The sequence below is a fragment of the Oncorhynchus keta genome, chromosome 37, assembly GCF_023373465.1.
Source record: "Oncorhynchus keta strain PuntledgeMale-10-30-2019 chromosome 37, Oket_V2, whole genome shotgun sequence".
NCBI lineage: Eukaryota > Metazoa > Chordata > Actinopteri > Salmoniformes > Salmonidae > Oncorhynchus > Oncorhynchus keta.
Window position 1 is genome coordinate 23015116 of NC_068457.1, and position 21054 is coordinate 23036169.

General features: G+C 43.2%; 1 protein-coding gene across 5 annotated transcripts in view; it reads right to left on the bottom strand.

The window, feature by feature from the left end:
- LOC118374172 (interleukin-1 receptor accessory protein-like 1) overlaps positions 1-21054 on the bottom strand; it is a 433725-nt gene that overhangs the window by 402091 nt on the left and 10580 nt on the right. For all 5 annotated transcript variants that reach the window (XM_052499785.1, XM_052499788.1, XM_052499786.1 and 2 more), the window contains exon 2: positions 11687-11788. In XM_052499785.1, coding sequence (XP_052355745.1) covers positions 11687-11768 — 82 coding nt within the window. In that variant the 5' untranslated portion in view covers positions 11769-11788. The remainder of the gene's footprint in view (positions 1-11686; positions 11789-21054) is intronic.

The following is a 21054-nucleotide window of genomic DNA, read 5'->3' on the forward strand; positions in this document are numbered from 1 at the left end:
ACAAAAGAGTAACGTTTAATGTGATTGGATGTTAATTATTTGACTCGGCTACCTGTATTGGTGTCACGCCCTGACCATAGAGCTTTTTATGTCTCTATTTTGGGGTTGGTCAGGGTGTGATTTGGGTGGGCATTTTATGTTATTTTTTTCTATGTTTTTGTTTTTCTTTGTTTTGGCCGGGTATGGTTCTCATTCAGGGACAGCTGTCTATCGTTGTCTCTGATTGGGAACCATACTTAGGTAGCCTTTTCTGTGTGGGAAGTTGACTTTGTTCGGGGCACTATAGCCCATGTAAGCTTCACGGTTGTTTCTTCATTTCTTGTTTTGTTGGCGTCATTTTAAATAAGAGAAAATGTACGCTCACCACGCTGCACCTTGGTCCACTTCGTTTGACGGCTGTGGCAATTTGACATTGTGTTGTTATTTCGCTGAACACTAGATGGTTTCATTTTATTTTTGGCAGTGAAACGAGGCTACTCAGGCGAGAGAAAAACTCACCTAAATGTATAGCCCCGTTGGAAAATATAAACGGACTGTTTGAAAATGTGAAGACATTAAAAAATATATATATATTTTAAAATGTGAATCACATTTTTATTTGGCATACGCCCGACAACATTGTGTGTAACCTTAGGGGAATACCTGCTCTAAGGTGATGACAAATGATGCATGTCTGCTGAATCTGGTCAACACCTAGTCTAAAGATGACTGGGTTGCTATTGTGATATCTGGGAATATAATGAGAGGAAACAGAAAGAGAGATGAAACCCTACTGTATCCGTTGTATTCACATCCATTTCCATTGTATCAAATTAATTCATTAAAGTCTACTGAAAGTGTCCTGCCTTGTTAGCGAGAAGCACAGCTGCTTTAGAACCAAGTCTAATTCAGAGTACATCATTCCATTCAAATCATTGCTAGGTTACCCAACAGTGGCTGTTCAGGCTTTCCCCCCTATTGAATCTACCACCAAGTATGGTCAAAACACAATGTCAAAGCTGACAACACTGTCCACAAACAGTGTTTCGAAACGGGGCCATTTCCTCTACAGAAGGACTGAATAAAATGGAATTAATAACAGGGGGAAAAACACATTTCATACTCTGTGATCAAACGGTTCGGGGTCTAGAGGCCTTGTATCACCTGCAGCGATTCTCTCCTGAATGTGATGTGTTGCATTCAACAAATTCTCTGTTTGATCAACCATTTATTCAACATCAGCACTCTAACAAACACAGAGGATATTATGGATGACAAATGGGAAAACGTCCCTGTTTTGTAGGGTCAGGCGTTTAGACAACACATGTCCTGTAATGTCTATGTTGATCCAACAGCTTCCAGCTGGAAAGTACGGCGATTAAGTACATTTAAAAACAAAGGAAAGATAATGAAATGATATAAACCATTTCAGGTCAATAGGATTTAAAATATAACTCAGGCAAGCTGCCTGATTCATGGTAAAGAAAAAAGGTTGTCTCTAATAGGAAAGTGAACAATGGACCTGGACTAACAACGCAATGCGGAGCAGGGCTTTTATTTATCAGAGGACACATTTCAAATAACCACCTCAGGCTCTGGCTCATCCACCTACCTGGAAGGGAAGCCCACAGGGACTGTCGCCATGAAAGCGAAAATATTTCCTCAAGCTCTAGGGCTGCAGGCAGTGATCTGATATGCTTTAAAGGCCCAGCTGTAGGCCCTGCTGTCTGATATGTATTAAAGGCCCTGCTGTCTGATATGTATTAAAGACACTGCTGTAGGCCCTGCTGTCTGATATGTATTAAAGGCCCTGCTGTCTGATATGTATTAAAGGCCCTGCTGTCTGATATGTATTAAAGACCCTGCTGTCAGATATGTATTAAAGACCCTGCTGTCTGATATGTATTAAAGGCCCTGCTGTCTGATATGTATTAAAGGCCCTGCTGTCTGATATGTATTAAAGGCCCTGCTGTCTGATATGTATTAAAGGCCCTGCTGTCTGATATGTATTAAAGACCCTGCTGTAGGCCCTGCTGTCTGATATGTATTAAAGGCCCTGCTGTCAGATATGTATTAAAGGCCCTGCTGTCTGATATGTATTAAAGGCCCTGCTGTCAGATATGTATTATAGGCCCTGCTGTCAGATATGTATAAAAGGCCCTGCTGTCTAATATGTATTAAAGGCCCTGCTGTCTGATATGTATTAAAGGCCCTGCTGTCTGATATGTATTAAAGGTCCTGCTGTAGGCCCTGCTGTCAGATATGTATTAAAGGCCCTGCTGTCTGATATGTATTAAAGGCCCTGCTGTCAGATATGTATTAAAGGTCCTGCTGTCAGATATGTATTAAAGGCCCTGCTGTCTGATATATATCAAAGGCCCTGCTGTCTGATATGTATTAAAGGCCCTGCTGTAGGCCCTGCTGTCAGATATGTATTAAAGGCCCTGCTGTCTGATATATATCAAAGGCCCTGCTGTCTGATATGTATTAAAGGCCCTGCTGTAGGCCCTGCTGTCAGATATGTATTAAAGACCGTGCTGTCAGATATATATCAAAGGCCCTGCTGTCTGATATGTATTAAAGACCCTGCTGTAGGCCCTGCTGTCAGATATGTATTAAAGACCCTGCTGTCAGATATATATCAAAGGCCCTGCTGTCAGATATGTAGTAAAGGCCCTGCTGTCTGATATGTATTAAAGGCCCTGCTGTCTGATATGTATTAAAGGCCCTGCTGTCTGATATGTATTAAAGGCCCTGCTGTAGGCCCTGTTGTCAGATATATGTATCAGAGGCCCTGTTGTCAGATATGTATTAAAGGCCCTGCTGTAGGCCCTGCTGTCTGATATGTATTAAAGGCCCTGCTGTCAGATATGTATTAAAGGCCCTGCTGTCAGATATGTATTAAAGGCCCTGCTGTCAGATATGTATTAAAGGCCCTGCTGTCTGATATGTATTAAAGGCCCTGCTGTCTGATATATATCAAAGGCCCTGCTGTCTGATATGTATTAAAGGCCCTGCTGTAGGCCCTGCTGTCAGATATGTATTAAAGACCGTGCTGTCAGATATATATCAAAGGCCCTGCTGTCTGATATGTATTAAAGACCCTGCTGTAGGCCCTGCTGTCAGATATGTATTAAAGACCCTGCTGTCAGATATATATCAAAGGCCCTGCTGTCAGATATGTAGTAAAGGCCCTGCTGTCTGATATGTATTAAAGGCCCTGCTGTCTGATATGTATTAAAGGCCCTGCTGTCTGATATGTATTAAAGGCCCTGCTGTAGGCCCTGCTGTCAGATATATATATCAAAGGCCCTGCTGTCAGATATGTATTAAAGGCCCTGCTGTAGGCCCTGCTGTCTGATATGTATTAAAGGCCCTGCTGTCAGATATGTATTAAAGGCCCTGCTGTCAGATATGTATTAAAGGCCCTGCTGTCAGATATGTATTAAAGGCCCTGCTGTCTGATATGTATTAAAGGCCCTGCTGTCAGATATGTATTAAAGGCCCTGCTGTCTGATATGTATTAAAGGCCCTGCTGTCTGATATGTATCAAAGGCCCTGCTGTCTGATATGTATTAAAGGTCCTGCTGTCTGATATGTATTAAAGGCCCTGCTGTCTGATATGTATTAAAGGCCCTGCTGTCTGATATGTATTAAAGGCCCTGCTGTCAGATATGTATTAAAGGCCCTGCTGTCAGATATGTATTAAAGGCCCTGCTGTCTGATATGTATTAAAGGCCCTGCTGTCATCTATGTATTAAAGGCCCTGCTGTCTGATATGTATCAAAGGCCCTGCTGTCTGATATGCATTAAAGGCCCTGCTGTCTGATATGTATTAAAGGCCCTGCTGTCAGATATGTATTAAAGGCCCTGCTGTCTGATATGTATCAAAGGCCCTGCTGTCTGATATGTATTAAAGGCCCTGCTGTCTGATATGTATTAAAGGCCCTGCTGTCTGATATGTATCAAAGGCCCTGCTGTCTGATATGTATCAAAGGCCCTGCTGTCTGATATGCATTAAAGGCCCTGCTGTCTGATATGTATTAAAGGCCCTGCTGTCAGATATGTATTAAAGGCCCTGCTGTCTGATATGTATTAAAGGCCCTGCTGTAGGCCCTGCTGTCTGATATGTATTAAAGGCCCTGCTGTCAGATATATATATCAAAGGCCCTGCTGTCAGATATGTATTAAAGGCCCTGCTGTAGGCCCTGCTGTCTGATATGTATTAAAGGCACTGCTGTCTGATATGTATTAAAGGCCCTGCTGTCAGATATGTATTAAAGGCCCTGCTGTCAGATATATATCAAAGGCCCTGCTGTCTGATATGTATTAAAGGCCCTGCTGTCAGATATGTATTAAAGGCCCTGCTGTCAGATATGTATTAAAGGCCCTGCTGTCAGATATGTATTAAAGGCCCTGCTGTCTGATATGTATTAAAGGCCCGGCTGTCAGATATGTATTAAAGGCCCTGCTGTCAGATATGTATTAAAGGCCCGGCTGTCAGATATGTATTAAAGGCCCTGCTGTCAGATATGTATTAAAGGCCCTGCTGTCAGATATGTATTAAAGGCCCTGCTGTCAGATATGTATTAAAGGCCCTGCTGTCAGATATGTATTAAAGGCCCTGCTGTCAGATATGTATTAAAGGCACTGCTGTCAGATATGTATTAAAGGCCCTGCTGTCAGATATATATCAAAGGCCCTGCTGTCTGATATGTATTAAAGGCCCTGCTGTCAGATATGTATTAAAGGCCCTGCTGTCTGATATGTATTAAAGGCCCTGCTGTAGGCCCTGCTGTCTGATATGTATTAAAGGCTGTGCTGTCTGATATGTATCAAAGGCCCTGCTGTCTGATATGTATTAAAGGCCCTGCTGTCAGATATGTATTAAAGGCCCGGCTGTCAGATATGTATTAAAGGCCCTGCTGTCAGATATGTATTAAAGGCCCTGCTGTCAGATATGTAATAAAGGCCCTGCTGTCAGATATGTATTAAAGGCCCTGCTGTCTGATATGTATTAAAGGCCCGGCTGTCAGATATGTATTAAAGGCCCTGCTGTCAGATATGTATTAAAGGCCCGGCTGTCAGATATGTATTAAAGGCCCTGCTGTCAGATATGTATTAAAGGCCCTGCTGTCAGATATGTATTAAAGGCCCTGCTGTCTGATATGTATTAAAGGCCCTGCTGTCAGATATGTATTAAAGGCCCTGCTGTCAGATATGTATTAAAGACCCTGCTGTCAGATATATATCAACGGCCCTGCTGTCTGATATGTATTAAAGGCCCTGCTGTAGGCCCTGCTGTCAGATATGTATCAAAGGCCCTGCTGTCAGATATGTATCAAAGGCCCTGCTGTCTGATATGTATCAAAGGCCCTGCTGTCTGATATGTATTAAAGACCCTGCTGTCTGATATGTATTAAAGGCACTGCTGTCAGATATATATCAAAGGCCCAGCTGTCTGATATGTATTAAAGGCCCTGCTGTAGGCCCTGCTGTCAGATATGTATTAAAGACCCTGCTGTCAGATATATATCAAAGGCCCTGCTGTCTGATATGTATTAAAGGCCCTGCTGTCAGATATGTATTAAAGGCCCTGCTGTCAGATATGTATTAAAGGCCCTGCTGTCAGATATGTATTAAAGGCCCTGCTGTCTGATATGTATTAAAGGCCCTGCTGTCAGATATATATCAAAGGCCCTGCTGTCTGATATGTATTAAAGGCCCTGCTGTCAGATATGTATTAAAGGCCCTGCTGTCTGATATGTATTAAAGGCCCTGCTGTCAGATATGTATTAAAGGCCCTGCTGTCAGATATGTAATAAAGGCCCTGCTGTCTGATATGTATTAAAGGCCTGGCTGTCAGATATGTATTAAAGGCCCTGCTGTCAGATATGTATTAAAGGCCCTGCTGTCTGATATGTATTACAGGCCCTGCTGTCTGATATGTATTACAGGCCCTGCTGTCTGATACGTATTAAAGGCCCTGCTGTCTGATATCTATTAAAGGCCCTGCTGTCTGATATGTATTAAAGGCCCTACTGTAGGCCCTTCTGTCTGATTAGTATCACAGGCCCTGCTGTAGGCCCTTCTGTCTGATTAATATTACAGGCCCTGCTGTAGGCCCTTCTGTCTGATTAGTATCACAGGCCCTGCTGTAGGCCCTTCTGTCTGATTAATATTACAGGCCCTGCTGTAGGCCCTTCTGTCTGATTAGTATTACAGGCCCTGCTGTAGGCCCTTCTGTCTGATTAATATTACAGGCCCTGCTGTAGGCCCTTCTGTCTGATTAGTATTACAGGCCCTGCTGTAGGCCCTTCTGTCTGATTAATATTACAGGTCCTGCTGCAGGCCCTGCTGTCTGATTAGTATTACAGGTCCTGCTGCAGGCCCTTCTGTCTGATATGCATTACAGGTCCTGCTGCAGGCCCTGCTGTCTGATATGCATTACAGGTCCTGCTGCAGGCCCTGCTGTCTGATATGTATTACAGGTCCTGCTGCAGGCCCTGCTGTCTGATATGCATTACAGGTCCTGCTGCAGGCCCTGCTGTCTGATATGTATTACAGGTCCTGCTGCAGGCCCTGCTGTCTGATATGCATTACAGGTCCTGCTGCAGGCCCTGCTGTCTGATATGCATTACAGGTCCTGCTGCAGGCCCTGCTGTCTGATGTGCATTACAGGTCCTGCTGCAGGCCCTGCTGTCTGATATGCATTACAGGTCCTGCTGCAGGCCCTGCTGTCTGATATGCATTACAGGTCCTGCTGCAGGCCCTGCTGTCTGATATGCATTACAGGTCCTGCTGCAGGCCCTGCTGTCTGATATGCATTACAGGTCCTGCTGTCTGATATGTATTAAAGGCCTACTGTAGGCCCTTCTGTCTGATTAGTATCACAGGCCCTGCTGTAGGCCCTTCTGTCTGATTAATATTACAGGCCCTGCTGTAGGCCCTTCTGTCTGATTAGTATCACAGGCCCTGCTGTAGGCCCTTCTGTCTGATTAATATTACAGGCCCTGCTGTAGGCCCTTCTGTCTGATTAGTATTACAGGCCCTGCTGTAGGCCCTTCTGTCTGATTAATATTACAGGCCCTGCTGTAGGCCCTTCTGTCTGATTAGTATTACAGGCCCTGCTGTAGGCCCTTCTGTCTGATTAATATTACAGGTCCTGCTGCAGGCCCTGCTGTCTGATTAGTATTACAGGTCCTGCTGCAGGCCCTTCTGTCTGATATGCATTACAGGTCCTGCTGCAGGCCCTGCTGTCTGATATGCATTACAGGTCCTGCTGCAGGCCCTGCTGTCTGATATGTATTACAGGTCCTGCTGCAGGCCCTGCTGTCTGATATGCATTACAGGTCCTGCTGCAGGCCCTGCTGTCTGATATGCATTACAGGTCCTGCTGCAGGCCCTGCTGTCTGATATGCATTACAGGTCCTGCTGCAGGCCCTGCTGTCTGATATGCATTACAGGTCCTGCTGCAGGCCCTGCTGTCTGATATGCATTACAGGTCCTGCTGCAGGCCCTGCTGTCTGATATGCATTACAGGTCCTGCTGCAGGCCCTGCTGTCTGATATGTATTACAGGTCCTGCTGCAGGCCCTGCTGTCTGATATGCATTACAGGTCCTGCTGCAGGCCCTGCTGTCTGATATGCATTACAGGTCCTGCTGCAGGCCCTGCTGTCTGATATGCATTACAGGTCCTGCTGCAGGCCCTGCTGTCTGATATGCATTACAGGTCCTGCTGCAGGCCCTGCTGTCTGATATGCATTACAGGTCCTGCTGCAGGCCCTGCTGTCTGATATGCATTACAGGTCCTGCTGTCTGATATGTATTAAAGGCCCTACTGTAGGCCCTTCTGTCTGATTAGTATCACAGGCCCTGCTGTAGGCCCTTCTGTCTGATTAATATTACAGGCCCTGCTGTAGGCCCTTCTGTCTGATTAGTATCACAGGCCCTGCTGTAGGCCCTTCTGTCTGATTAATATTACAGGCCCTGCTGTAGGCCCTTCTGTCTGATTAGTATTACAGGCCCTGCTGTAGGCCCTTCTGTCTGATTAATATTACAGGCCCTGCTGTAGGCCCTTCTGTCTGATTAGTATTACAGGCCCTGCTGTAGGCCCTTCTGTCTGATTAATATTACAGGTCCTGCTGCAGGCCCTGCTGTCTGATTAGTATTACAGGTCCTGCTGCAGGCCCTTCTGTCTGATATGCATTACAGGTCCTGCTGCAGGCCCTGCTGTCTGATATGCATTACAGGTCCTGCTGCAGGCCCTGCTGTCTGATATGTATTACAGGTCCTGCTGCAGGCCCTGCTGTCTGATATGCATTACAGGTCCTGCTGCAGGCCCTGCTGTCTGATATGTATTACAGGTCCTGCTGCAGGCCCTGCTGTCTGATATGCATTACAGGTCCTGCTGCAGGCCCTGCTGTCTGATATGCATTACAGGTCCTGCTGCAGGCCCTGCTGTCTGATATGCATTACAGGTCCTGCTGCAGGCCCTGCTGTCTGATATGCATTACAGGTCCTGCTGCAGGCCCTGCTGTCTGATATGCATTACAGGTCCTGCTGCAGGCCCTGCTGTCTGATATGCATTACAGGTCCTGCTGTCTGATATGCATTACAGGTCCTGCTGCAGGCCCTGCTGTCTGATATGCATTACAGGTCCTGCTGCAGGCCCTGCTGTCTGATATGTATTACAGGTCCTGCTGCAGGCCCTGCTGTCTGATATGCATTACAGGTCCTGCTGCAGGCCCTGCTGTCTGATATGCATTACAGGTCCTGCTGCAGGCCCTGCTGTCTGATATGTATTACAGGTCCTGCTGCAGGCCCTGCTGTCTGATATGCATTACAGGTCCTGCTGCAGGCCCTGCTGTCTGATATGCTAGGCCATCTGGCCGTATTACAGGTCCTGCTGCAGGCCCTGCTGTCTGATATGCATTACAGGTCCTGCTGCAGGCCCTGCTGTCTGATATGCATTAAAGGACAATTGAAAACACAACATAAGCAAATATCCTTCTGAGAATGAATAAACTACTACTAAAAGATCTCCATCACTGTACAGTATTCCATTATATGTTGTTTTTCCCACAGATTCATCCAGATTCATCCAGATTCATCCTTGAACGACATGTACAGATGTTTATAAGTATTTCCTATACAAATACATTACTCAAGGTCTCTCCTTTGCCTGCATTTTATCAATGAAGGAATGATGTCCTCCCCCTATTCCGTCAATAGCCAGAGAAATGCTAGGTCACAGGAAATGTCTCTCCTCCCACATCGCTCCCCTGGTAGAACCACCTTTAATACGTCCCTGTGGGACACGGTGGATATGGCAGCACATAGCATTCCACTGGTTCAAATTAGAGCTGATAAAGGCTCCAAGAGAGACATTGACTCCCTGATGGGGTGAAAGAGAGAGAAAGAGAGAGAGAGAGAGAGATCAAGAGATCAAGAGAGAGAGAGAGAGAGAGAGAGAGAGAGAGAGAGAGAGAGAGAGAGAGAGAGAGAGAGAGAGAGAGAGAGAGAGATAGAGGCCATCTGGCCGTCAGCGGGGTAGTTGGGACACGCTGCTGTCCCTTACTGTAATACCACTGATATCGCTTACTGATTCCACTTACTGTAACACCACTGATATCGCTTACTGATTCCACTTAGTGTAATACAATTTATATCCCTTACTGTAATACCACTGATATCCCTTACTGTAACGCCACTGATATCCCTTACTGTAATACCACTGATATCGCTTACTGATTCTACTTACTGTAATACCACTGATATCGCTTACTGATTCCACTTACTGTAATACCACTGATATCCCTTACTGTAATACCACTGATATCCCTTACTGATTCCACTTCCTGTAATACCACTGATATCCCTTACTGTAACACCACTGATATATCTTAGTGAAACACCACTGAAATCCCTAACTGTAACACCACTGAAATCCCTAACTGTAATACCACTGATATCTCTTACTGTAACATCACCGATATCGCTTACTGATACCACTTACTGTAACACCACTGATATCCCTTACTGTAACACCACTGATATCCCTTACTGTAACACCACTGATATCCCTTACTGTAACACCAATGATATCCCTTACTGTAATACCACCGATATCGCTTACTGATACCACTTACTGTAACACCACTGATATCCCTTACTGTAATACCATTGATATCCCTTACTGTAACACCACTGATATCCCTTACTGTAACACCAATGATATCCCTTACTGTAATACCACCGATATCGCTTACTGATACCACTTACTGTAACACCACTGATATCCCTTACTGTAATACCACCGATATCGCTTACTGATACCACTTACTGGAACACCACTGATATCCCTTACTGTAACACCACTGATATCCCTTACTGTAACACCACTGATATCCCTTACTGTAACACCAATGATATCCCTTACTGTAATACCACTGATATCCCTTACTGATACCGCTTCCTGTAATACCACTGATATCCCTTACTGTAACACCAATGATATCCCTTACTGTAATACCACTGATATCCCTTACTGATACCGCTTACTGTAATACCACTGATATCCCTTACTGTAACATCACTGATATCCCTTACTGTAATACAAATGATATCCCTTACTGTAACACCAATGATATCCCTTAGTGTAATACCACTGATATCTAGAATGAACACATGGCCATGTCCTCATCATATACCACTTCACAATATACTGCTATATTTGCTATGACTCTCAATATATCACACAAAGCCACGGTAATTGTATTGAAACTGTGGTGAAATGCAGGATGCTGAAGGACCTCAACTGAGAAGTGACTATTATTTGAGGAGTATGGATGAATGGCATATGCCATCCATTGTTGAAAGCACTTGACTCTGAGATTGCAAAGGGAATGTTGACTGCTGTTAAAGCAACATTTGTGTGCAAACATGTGGAAAGGCTGAGAGACAGATCCATTATCCAACTGTTCCATGGACCACTACAAAAGAACACACAATGCTGTTTCTTCTAAAGCCCATTCTGCAGCTGAAGGTGCTGTCTTAGTGTAGCAGAGTGGCAGGCTGATCAAAAGTTTTGTTGTACAATAGGGTGAATATTGTGACTCTCATCTATATCACAGTCAAATTTCTTCTCTTGTTGGCTTAAAGTTCACACATCAGGGAAGGTAGAGAGATATGGAGGGATGGACAGGGAGAGAAAGAGAGAGACAGAGAGACAAACAGAGGGGGGGAGAGAGGACACTGTGAGTGTGTATGAGAGAGACATTCTCTTCTGAACTGGAGATGCCATCTGTCAATGTCAGGGCCTGTAATACTGCTTATTTGACAAATGCCAAGGCAACCTGAAGATGGTTCATAATAAATAGCAGCCCAGCACTCAATAGAACTAAAAGCCAATAGAACCACAAAAGTTAGCTGTTTGCATTTAACATCCTTAGCATTAGTGCATCGACAGGAATAGAAATGTAACATGGAAAAAAGCCATTGGTCTTAAAAGTAGATGGAAAACAGAAGATTCTATTTGGACCTTCCTTTGAATATTCATCATCCAACATCAACTCCAACCAACCACAGTTAAGTTGACTCAATCACACTCTCTTCTCTCCATGATTCCAATACCTGGAGAGGTTCAACCACCGGGCTGGAGTGACAGACAGCTAACAGCTAACACAATTGAGCAATGGAGACGTACCTGAGCCTCTCTTGGACACTGTTTTGAAACCTCGGACCACAGCAGCATAGAGAAGAATCTGGAGTGTGATGGGAGCTTTCATTTTTCACCTGGCCAAGTGTCCTATGGGGTTAGAGGAGAGGAGAGAGAGGTTAGAGACTATCCATAAAGGTAAGAATAATGAACAAATCCTTTAGAGAAGATAAAGCGCTTTGTAGACAAAACATAAATCAAGAAACACATCTAAACAGACATTTTTGTTTTTATGCCTCTAAAGAGCGAGCAAAGTACACCCCACTATTTTGAACGCAATAGATCCCTTTAACTGGTTTCAACAGCTCCCTCTCTCTTCCTAGACAGTCATTTTGTCTAAAGCACAGCGTGTTATAGACCACAATCATGACGGAACACCTCATGTATTAGATTTGGAAGGGAAACGGTGTATCCTGAATATGTTGCTTCATGGTTTAAGGATGAAATACAACAAAAAGAAGTAAATCATGATAGAGTATAACATCAAGGCAAACATATTATTAGGAAATGGCAGCAAACATACAAATATTTAAGCCCACATACATTCCCTTATGCTTGCAATCATTAATAAATAAAATAAAATCTAAAACAGTGAAACAGCCCACTGGGCACAGATGTCAATTTAACATCTATTCCACGTTGGTTCAACGTCATTTCATTGAAATGACGTGGAAACAACATTGATTCAACTAGTATGTGCCCAGTAGGAATGGCTGTACCACTAACAATCAATAACAAGAACCACTGAAGGGTGAGTGGAGGTACAGTATTTGTTACAAGCGCCTTTGGAAAGTATTCAGACCCCTTGACTTTATCAACATTTTGTTTGGTTACAACTTTATTGTAAAATTGATTAAATTGTTTTTTTCCCCTCATCAATCTACACACAATACCCTGTAATGACAAACCAAAAACGGGTTTTAAGAAGTTGTTCTAAATTATAATAAATAAATGAAAAACTGAAATATCACATTCACTGTGCCTTGCGAAAGTATTCATCCCCCCATGGCATTTTTCCTATTTTGTTGGATTACAACCTGTAATTTAAATTGATTTTTATTTGGTATTCATGTAATGGACATATACAAAATAGTCCAATTTGGTGAAGTGAAATTATTATTATTATTTTTTTTTGTGAAATAAAAAAACGTAAAAGTTGTGCGTACATATGTATTCACCTCCTTTGCTGTGAAGCCCCTAAATAACATCTGGTGCAATCAATTACCTTCAGAAGTCACATAATTAGTTAAATAAAGTCCACCTGTGTGCAATCTAAGTGTCACATGATCTGTCACATGATCTCAGTATATATACACCTGTTCTGAAAGGCCCCAGAGTCTGCAACACCAATACATCTGCCTGTAAGGCCAGCATCCCAGAGTCACCTCTTCACTGTTGACGTTGAGACTGGAGTTTTGCGGGTACTATTTAATGAAGCTGCCAGTTGAGGACATATGAGGCTGTTTCTCAAACTAGACACTCTAATGTACTTGTCCTCTTGCTCAGTTGTGCACCGGGGCCTCCCACTCCTCTTTCTATTCTGGTTAAGCCAGTTTGCGTTGTTCTGTAAAGGGAGTAGTACACAGCGTTGTACGAGATCTTCAGTTTCTTGACAATTTCTCGCATGGAATAACCTTCATTTTTCAGAACAAGAATAGACTGATGAGTTTCAGAAGAAAGTTCTTTGTTTCTGGCCATTTTGAGCCTGTAATCGAACCAACAAATGCTGATACTGCAGATACTCAACTAGTCTAAAGAAGGCCAGTTTTATTGCTTCTTTTTATTTTGTATTTTATTTCACCTTTATTTAACCAGGTAGGCTAGTTGAGAACAAGTTCTCATTTACAACTGCGACCTGGCCAAGATAAAGCATAGCAGTGTGAACAGACAGCAACAGAGAGTTACACATGGAGTAAACAATAAACAAGTCAATAACACAGCAGAATTTGTTTGTTTTTTATTTTTAAAAAGAGACTATATACATTGTGTGCACAAGGCATGAGGAGGTAGGCGAATAATTACAATTTAGCAGAACAACAGTTTTCAGCTGTGCTAACAATTTCAAAAGGGTTTTCTAATGATCAATTAGACTTTTAGAATGATGAACTTGGATTAGCTAACACAACGTGCCATTGGAACACAGGAGTGATGGTTGCTGATAATGGGCCTCTGTACACCTATGTAGATATTATTATTATTATTATATTCCATAACAAATCTGCCGTTTGCAGCTACAATAGTAATTTACAACATTAACAATGTCTACACTGTATTTCTGATCAATTTGATGTTATTTTAATGGACCTAAAATGTGCTCTTCTTTCAAAAGCAAGGACATTTCTAAGTGACCCCAAACTTTTGAATGGTAATGTTATTATTCAGGCCCTTTACTCAGTACTTTGTAGAAGCACTTTTTGCAGCGATTACAGTCTCAAGTCTTCTTGGGTATGACGGTACAAGCTTGGCATACCTGTATTTGGGGAGATTCTCCCATTCTTCTCTGCAGATCCTCTCAAGCTCTATCAGGTTGGATGGGGAACCTTGCTGCACAGCGATTTTCATGTCTCTCCAGAAATGTTAGATCGGGTCCAAGTCTGGGCTCTGGCTGGGCCACAAGGACATTCAGAGACTTGTCCCGAAGCCACTCCTGCGTTGTCTTGGCTGTGTGCTTAGGGTTGTTGTGCTGTTGGACTGTCACCCCAGTCTGAGGTTCTGAGCTCTCTGGAGCAGGTTTTCATCAAGGATCTCTCTGTACTTTGATCTGTTCATCTTTGCCTCGATCCGGAATAGTATCCCAGTCCCTGCCACTGAAAAACATCCCCACAGTATTATGCTGGCACCACCATGCATCACCGTAGGGATGGTGCCAGGTTTCCTCCAGACGTGACGCTTGGCATTTAGGCCAAAAAGTTCAATCTTGGTTTCATCAGACCAGAAAATCTTGTTTCTCATGGTCTGAAAGTCTTTAGGTGCCTTTTTGCACTCTCCAGGTGGGCTATCATGTGCCTTTTACTGAGGAGTGGCTTCTGTTTGGTCAGTCTACCATAAAGACCTGATTGGTGGAGTGCTGCAGAGATGGTTGTCCTTCTGGAAGGTTCTCCCATCTCCACAGAGGAACTCTAGAGGTCTGTCACAGTGACCATCACTTCCAGACCAAGGCCCTTCTCCACCGATTGCTCAGTTTGGCTGGGTGGCCAGCTCTAGGAAAAGTCTTGGTGGTTCAAAACTTCTTCCAATTAAGAATAATGGAGGCCACTGTGTTCTAGGGGAACTTCAATGCTGCAGAAATGTTTTGGTACCCTTCCCCAGATCTGTGCCTAGACACAATCTAGTCTCGGAGCTCTACAAACAATTTGACCTCATGGCTTGGTTTTTGCTCTGACATGCACTGTCAACTGTGGGACGTTATGTAGACAAGTGTGTGCCTTTCCAAGTCATGTCCAATCAACTGAATTTACCACAGGTGGACTCCAATCAAGTTGTAGAAACACCTCAAGGACGATCAATGGAACCAGGATGCACCTGAGCCCAATTTCAAGTCTCATAGCAAAGGGTCTGAATACTTATGTAAATAAAGGTTTTTCTGTTTTTTTAAAAACTTTTAATACATTTGCAAAACTGTCTAAACCTTTATTCACTTTGTCATTATGGGGTATTGTGTGTAGATTGCTGAGGATTTTTTAAAATTTAATACATTTTAGGTTAAGTTGTAAAGGAACGCCTTGTGGGAAAAGTCCAGGGGTCTGAATACTTTACGGAGGCACCGTATGTATGTAGTCATATTGTAAGGCTCAGGGTCAAATCAAGAACATAGTTAGTTGTACCGAAAGGAACACACCAGGTAAAAGGTCATGAGTAAAAGATTCTGAAGGTGAATTTACATCCAATCACCATATTGAAGGTGAATTACACAAGATAGTAGAAGTAGAAGCCACTCTTGCACGATTGACTATTTCTTCTACACTAAATTGAAATTGAAAAAAAAAAACCTTTGGTGTTCACACATGTATTTGTTTGATTTATAACTGCACAGGACCCTACAAAAAAAATAGGGCCTGGACAAAAAAGGCTTTTTTGACCACTCAGATCAGCTCTGAAAAAGATATGATGTGAAAAGATCAGATGTGATTGGTCGAAATACGAATTAGTTGAAAAAATATGAGAATTGGGCTGCCTGTGTAAACACAGCTGTTGTTTTGAATGAGATGTGGCTTTCAGATTACACCACGTGCAAATAATTTAATCATCATTTACTCATCTGGATCATAGATCAAAACGGGGAAAACAAATATTTGATATCATGTTCTGCAGCTGCCTACAAATCTGCAATTAGCCTTTCAAATAAATTATGCCCGTATGCAAATCCCTTCTCCAAAAGTTTTCTTTTTATTCCTCTCTTTAAGGATTTATCATCATGGACCCATATAAAACAAACTTCATCAAAGAAGAAGCTGTGTCAAAGTAGTGAGTAATAATATATCTGGCTTTGTTGCCATGCTAACTAACATGTTAATTTCACCGGCTCCCTAATCCTTTACATAATCAATTCTAATCTGAATTCCTCTGGTGTAGGCCACTGTTTTGGGGTTGGTTGTATGATCTAACAACCAATAAAGAAGCAGCCCAAAGACTGCCAATAATCTCACGAGGCAAACTCCCTCATTTCAATGCCTGTCAATTCAATTGACATGTGGTAGCTTCCAATGTTTAAAAACATCACGTTGACATTTAGTACCTGACAAAGACACAACACAGATTCTGGAGGGGGGAACCCGGTAAACCACAATAGTCCTCAGGAGACAGTGTTAGTGTGTCAGTTCCAGATTAGACTGCAGCCAAGGATGACGACACCACCACAAACCACCCCGCTATGAAAGGGCCATTGTAGCGCCGGGCGCTAGTTGGCTAACGATGCTTCACTAGTCACCCCCTCACTGCACTAAAACGATAAAGCAACACCCAAATTTTATCATTTTAATTAGCGTTCTCTCTCGTGTCGCTGCAAACATTACCACCAAAAATACTCTCGATGTGGTCCCTCTCTTACAAACAGAGCATACAATGATTAAATAGATACAATCGCCTAGGATTACTTCCTGTGATAACTGTGATTGGGCGCCAGTGCATGGCATGTAAATGATGTCGCCATTTCAAAGACCCAATCATGGACACTCTTACTGACAGTTGTGGCTGCTTCGGGTGATGTATTGTTGTCTCTACCTTCTTTCCCTTTGTGCTGTTGTCTGCTCCCAATAATGTTTGTACCATGTTTTGTGCTGCTACCATGTTGTGCTTCTGCCATGTTGTGTTGCTACCATGTTGTTGTCATGTGTTGCTGCTATACTGTGTTGTTGTCTTAGGTCTCTCTTTATGTAGTGGTGTGATGTCGCTCTTGTCGTGATGTGTGTTTTGTCCTATATTTTTATTTTATTTTTTATTTTTAATCCCAGCCCGCGTCCCCGCAGGAGGCATTTTGCCTTTTAGTAGAACGTCATTGTAAGTAAGAATTTGTTCTTACTGACTTGCTTAGTTAAATAAACATGAAATAAATACAAAAACATTTTTTTAAGAAGACGAAGACACATGGTGTTCAAAGGCAATAGGAGGTACTTGAAATTGGTGATATTGAATAATATTCCTGAATAACAAATAGAGGCATATTTGTCTACCTCAGTGCATCGTTACTGATGAGCTAAGAAGTCGTCTGCAGGTGGTATTGCAGCAGACTGATCATAGTCCCAAGTATATCAAAAACAGAATAAATAAGGGATTATAGGATTAAACATGACAGAATTCAAAATATTACCATAATATGTTCCTGGAACTGCAAGCTCTCTGCTGTAGCAGTGGTTTGGATTGAAAATGCAAGGCAGATATGTAGTTGTTCTGTGATACACTGATAGGTCTGTTTAATTGTGAATAGGTCGCTAAAACAGTCATTCCTAGGTTATTACTGTGTAATGACCATTTACCATGCCATTGCTTAGTAAACAGCTGGGAAACTATGTGCCGTAAAATTAAGTGCTACTCTTGTTTGTATAAAACATTTACCATCATAATTCTCATAATCAGTGATTTCAAGTGGATCCTGGTTAATATGTGAATATCAACCTCTTGTTATTTCAGAGTGTGTTTTCCCCAATACTGAGAGGAGAGAAGTGCTAGCTATTTACACAGCCCACAGTGTGGGAGGGGAGCATGAGAATTGACATGAGCTCCCTGTTGTAGTGCAGTGTAGCCGACCCCCTGCTGCAGCGATGACGCAAACAAACAAGTCACTGATGGTCCATAACCATTGAATTAGCAGGGTCTGCAAAAGGAGGAAGCTCCATAGAATCTACTGTCGACTGCAGTTGTTGTCCAGTTGTTTTTCCTCACCCCCCTCCCTCTTTGTCTCTTAGTCCCTGTCTATTAGTCCCTGTCTCTTAGTCCCTGTCTATTAGTCCCTGTCTCTTAGTCCCTGTCTCTTAGTCCTTGTCTATTAGTCCCTGTCTATTAGTCCCTGTCTATTAGTCCCTGTCTATTAGTCCCTGTCTATTAGTCCCTGTCTATTAGTCCCTGTCCCTGTCGCTTAGTCCCTGTATTAGTCCCTGTCGCTTAGTCCCTGTCTCTTAGTCCCTGTCTATTAGTCCCTGTCTCTTAGTCCCTGTCTCTTAGTCCCTGTCTCTTAGTCCCTGTCTCTTAGTCCCTGTCTCTTAGTCCCTGTCTCTTAGTCCCTGTCTATTAGTCCCTGTCTATTAGTCCCTGTATTTATCCCTCGCTGGATTCAACCAAATTCAATTACTGTCTTGAAGGTTCTGCCAGAGAAGGGCCCTTTCTCACTAGTGGCTCTTACGAGAGGAGCACCAGCACAGAATAATGTGTCTTCCAACAGCCCCTGCCTCTCTCCTCCCTCCCTTCCTCTTTTCACCATCTCCTCGTCCTCGTCCCCCTCTCTCTGTAGAGGAGCAGAGGAAAAAACCTTATCTGCCTGCTGCCTTTGCAAGTTATTAACATTTCTATTTGTGAGAAACAGTTGCAATTACTTATACCCTCCACACACCTACATCCACACACCTACATCCACACACGTACATTCACACACCTACATCCACACACATAATGCCCTGCTCTGCACACAGAATTATTCCTAGGGTTGCAAAATTCTTGCAACGCTCAATAAATTCCCTGGTTTTCTAGAAATCTTGGTTGGAGGATACCAGATTTCCTGCTTATTCCCGCCTGATTCCGGGGATCCTCCAACCGGGATTTCGTGAAAACCAAAGAATATATTGAATGTTCCCAGAATTTTGCAACCCAAATTATTCAATTTCAGATGATCTGATCCCCCCATCCACCATCATACTGCTGATACAGTAAGGAGTAGAGTATATGGAAACGATTGGAGGAGATATCAGGTGCCATGCCAGGAGAGAAGAGAGAGAGAGAGAGAGAGAGAGAGAGAGAGAGAGAGAGAGAGAGAGAGAGAGAGTTTGTCTGTATGCTGCCAGTAACTTCCTAAAGGACATATATTATTAACTATTCTCAATTCAAGCTGTTCCATGAACTGTACATACTGTACACACTCTCTCCCTGAACCCACTATAACCCTTGGCCTACAATTGCCACGCCAACTGTGGAAATCGAATTAACATCATTGAAAAAGTCACCATCAAAATATACCTGTTTAAGCTAGAGATACAGTATTTGTTTTTTTTGCATGGGCTGCCTCTCAATCCACTGCATCTGTCGATATTGCCCTTCCATATCTGCAGTGAAAGGTGGCAGAGCTAGAGTGGTGTTTGTCAGACCATGAGACATCCTGAAAATTGGTGTTCTCACGAACATTTGTTGTTCCATGTAGTGAATCTGTTATTCAATGCATTTTTCATTGGTTAATTAATAGCAGTAATGCCAAACTAAAACTATGAAATAAGTTAGTCCCCCCCCCCCAGCGTAGATTATAAAGGGTTAAATGGACAAATTCCAGGCTTAGTGCTGTGTCCAGGGTAACTACTGATCGATCTGAGGACTGTGGCCTATAGGTTTCCAGGTGCTACAGGGTTGTTTTAGTGGAAGCCAGTTATGAGTCTGCATTGCTGGGGAGCACGACTCACTAACGCCCTTGAGTTCAACAGTCCTGCTTAGTTCCTCCGTGGCAATCGCTATAATGAATATCGCTGATTGGCTGGGCAGTGCACACACCTGGGTTCCCATGTAGAAATCAGACCCCAGGAGTGAAATCAGCTGGACTGTGGACCTGAAAAGCTGTGCATGCTGTTATAGAGTAGGTCCCAGGGCTTCCAGTCCCACTGTGGACCGGAAACAGCACGAAACAGCATGAAATAGAGTACAATGCCTCTTTGTGGCTGGCGTCAATCTCTACCACTGCACGTAACTAGTGTGAAACCTTGTGAAAACTTGAATCCTTTGCAGAAAGCGAAGGCACCACAGGTGGGTCAATACTTGAGATTGGTATTCTGTGGCTCAGTTGGTAGAGCATGGCGCTTGTAACGCCAGGGTAGTGGGTTCGATTCCCGGGACCACCCATACGTAGAATGTATGCACACATGACTGTAAGTCACCCATGACTGTAAGTCGCTTTGGATAAAAGCGTCAGCTAAATGGCATATATATATATATTCATTTTACCTGAAAAGGGTGAAATAACACCTTTTTGCTACCACTTCTATGAGCGACATGTTTTAATAGAGTCAAGTTAACCAATTTAAAAATCCCAGCCAATTTCCTTCTACATGGTGTCAAAAATAGAAAATTATATACTTGTTTCCACTTCCACTCTCTCTCCTTTTGAATCATGAATGATTTGCATCATTTGTGTTCTTCTGTGAAGCCAGAGAAAGTGATGCAACTGTGAGCCAGTGGGCTCAAGTCTCCCGGCCATTGTGGTTCAGGGTTAATAAGCAGGAGGTGCAGAGCACTGTTCTAACACCACCTGCTACAGCTTCCCAGAAATGGCCCCTCAGGTTATTTAGATAAATCACCAAGAGAAGTCCTATATGACACAATCAGTGGAGTGGACCTCAAAATGGCCACCTCATGAGGCAATAAGGACTTCATTTCCCATAAGCGCTTTGTGTGCCAGGCAAGGAGTCCTATTGCTGCTTTCCATAATAGGGATGTGGATGTCCAATTAAATAGACTTGATGCAGAGGTGAAGGCCTGTATTCTGACAATATGAGCACTGCAGGTCACGTGGCCAGGACAGAGGGAGACTTTATTTTGAGTGAATCACAGAGAGAATGGGGAGAGAACAATTTACAGGCAGCTTGCTATTTTCTCTTGTGGGGAAAAGACACAGAGCAATCTGACCCGATTTGTCCACTTATGAAATAACAGCGAGAGTGATGTCTGTT